Source organism: Belonocnema kinseyi, chromosome 1, assembly GCF_010883055.1.
Source record: "Belonocnema kinseyi isolate 2016_QV_RU_SX_M_011 chromosome 1, B_treatae_v1, whole genome shotgun sequence".
In the NCBI taxonomy this organism is placed as follows: Eukaryota; Metazoa; Arthropoda; class Insecta; order Hymenoptera; family Cynipidae; genus Belonocnema; species Belonocnema kinseyi.
The window spans coordinates 168056087-168058096 of NC_046657.1; the positions used below are offsets into that span (position 1 = coordinate 168056087).

At 34.1% G+C, this 2010-nt stretch overlaps 1 protein-coding gene across 1 annotated transcript in view; it reads right to left on the reverse strand.

Annotated features, from left to right (window-relative positions):
• LOC117181127 (venom carboxylesterase-6-like) overlaps positions 1–2010 on the reverse strand; it is a 19912-nt gene that overhangs the window by 1510 nt on the left and 16392 nt on the right. Inside the window, exons 3-4 of the mRNA XM_033373698.1 lie at positions 1544–1871; positions 963–1322 (exon numbers count right to left, since the gene is read on the reverse strand). Coding sequence (XP_033229589.1) covers positions 963–1322; positions 1544–1871 — 688 coding nt within the window. The remainder of the gene's footprint in view (positions 1–962; positions 1323–1543; positions 1872–2010) is intronic.

Sequence of the window (2010 nt, forward strand, 5' to 3'; positions counted from 1 at the left end):
GCTAAGATAGCCGTGAGTGTGTTTTTGCAAGTCCTTTGAGTTTCCAAGTCAAAATTTTGCTGCCCTCAACTAATCATTTTACAGAACCTTATTTCAAGTGTCCTTTATTTATGCCGCATGGACTTAGGATTTAAAATATTGTGAGCAGGTAGAAGTAATTCACACTAATATTTTCAAGAGAGTTTTGAACTTGCCTTCGCATACTCCAAGTTCCGCGCCCATGCTGAAACCAGGCCATTTTCCACTAGCATCTAATATATTAAAAATGGCCTTACATTTTCTGAAGAAAGTTTCGGGTGTCGGCGAAGAGAGGCATCATAAAGTTTGTTAAAAACTTATACAGGTCCTGGCGGATTATGGTAAGACAGTTCCCAAGTTTAATTGGGTCCTGCAGTGAAAGAATTTTCTTTTTGGGCAAAATGAAGACCCTATGGCCTGGATTAGATCTGGTAGGTTTACTTCTTTAGGTTTACTCTTCAGTTGCTACCTGATTTTTTTTACAAATTATTATAATGGATCGTATGATTTGGATCAATTATGTAGTTTTCGAAAAAAGTATGATGACTTTAATGTATATAATAATATATGTAGGATAGAATCGAATATAGTTGCAGTAGATTAGAACATAAAAATAAAAATACTATAATGATAAATAATTATAAAAGACTTCCCTTGGATTGTTGGAATCTAAGTTGCGTACTTAAACTAAAAATTCCAAACCTGCACGAAGAGAAATTCCAAGAGATAAATTCACGGAACTGCTCCTTGGTTTTATCACATCTTTGGCACGATAACTAAGATCTCGAAAAACTTGGTTTTAAAGCAACGATCTTCGCTCTAGAATCAAGGGTTGTGAGATCTTCTTTTTCGCGCTGAAGGTGTGATAAAATCAAGGAACAGTTCCATAAATTAATCTCTCGAAATTTCTATCCGCGTAAACTTCAATATTTTTTATTACTTACCCATGCCAATTATAAGTCCCTCATCAGATACGACACCACTTATAAAAGGTAAATTTTTCGTTTGATTATTTGCTATTAAATTTCTTGGACTGTCTGTTAAAAATGCATCTTCAGAATCAGGCTCGTCCGTGGGAGTCCAACTCACAAAAGGTGTTAAATCTGTTCTGAATATAGATATTGTTTTTAATAAAATTTCTAGACTTTTTTTCCGTAAACAATTTAAAAGTCCATTGGAAGTAATCCAGGGACATTGCACTAATGTAGATATTCTCCTTGCATAGTCAATAAAGTTGCTCCTTTTTTGGTACGCCGAAGGGAATAAATTGGAACCACTTTGGATAAAATACTTTTGAAATAGACCTGAGAATGCATCGTGAAAACAATGAAAACTTTACATATATTTCACAAGTTATCAGAAATTAACGTTTTAGACAATCACTCCCAAGGTTTAATCAAACATTTTAAATTATAACTATTGTAAGCCTGACTGACTTCTGTAGTTAATAAAAAAAATATTAAGAACATTTAATTCTTATCATACATTATTTTAAATCTAATAAATAAAAATAATACAGACGTACCAGTACTTGCTTTAGAAATTGCATGAAGAGCCACACTAGCACCTCCACAGCTTTCCCCAAATAAAGTCACCTGATTTGAATCACCTCCAAAATGTTTTATATATTTCTTGACCCATTTCATTGCAAGAACCTGGTCCTTCATTCCAAAATTTCCGGGAGCGACAGAATCTCCGGTGCTGAAGAATCCAAACATTCCCAGTCGATAATTTACGGTCACTAAAATTACGTCCTTGTCTAAAAGGTATTTAGCACCATATTGATTACTGCTACCCCAATTGAAACCACCCCCGTGGATCCACACCATAACTGGAACCAAATTTTTGTTTGTCTGAAAAATGTATTATCATAGGGAATTATGATTCATATGATAAGAAGTATGCATTAAACGCGAAATCTCTTACCAATGGTGATTCAAATTCAAGGAGTGGTGTATAAACATTTAAGTACAGACAATCTTCAGCTCCTAC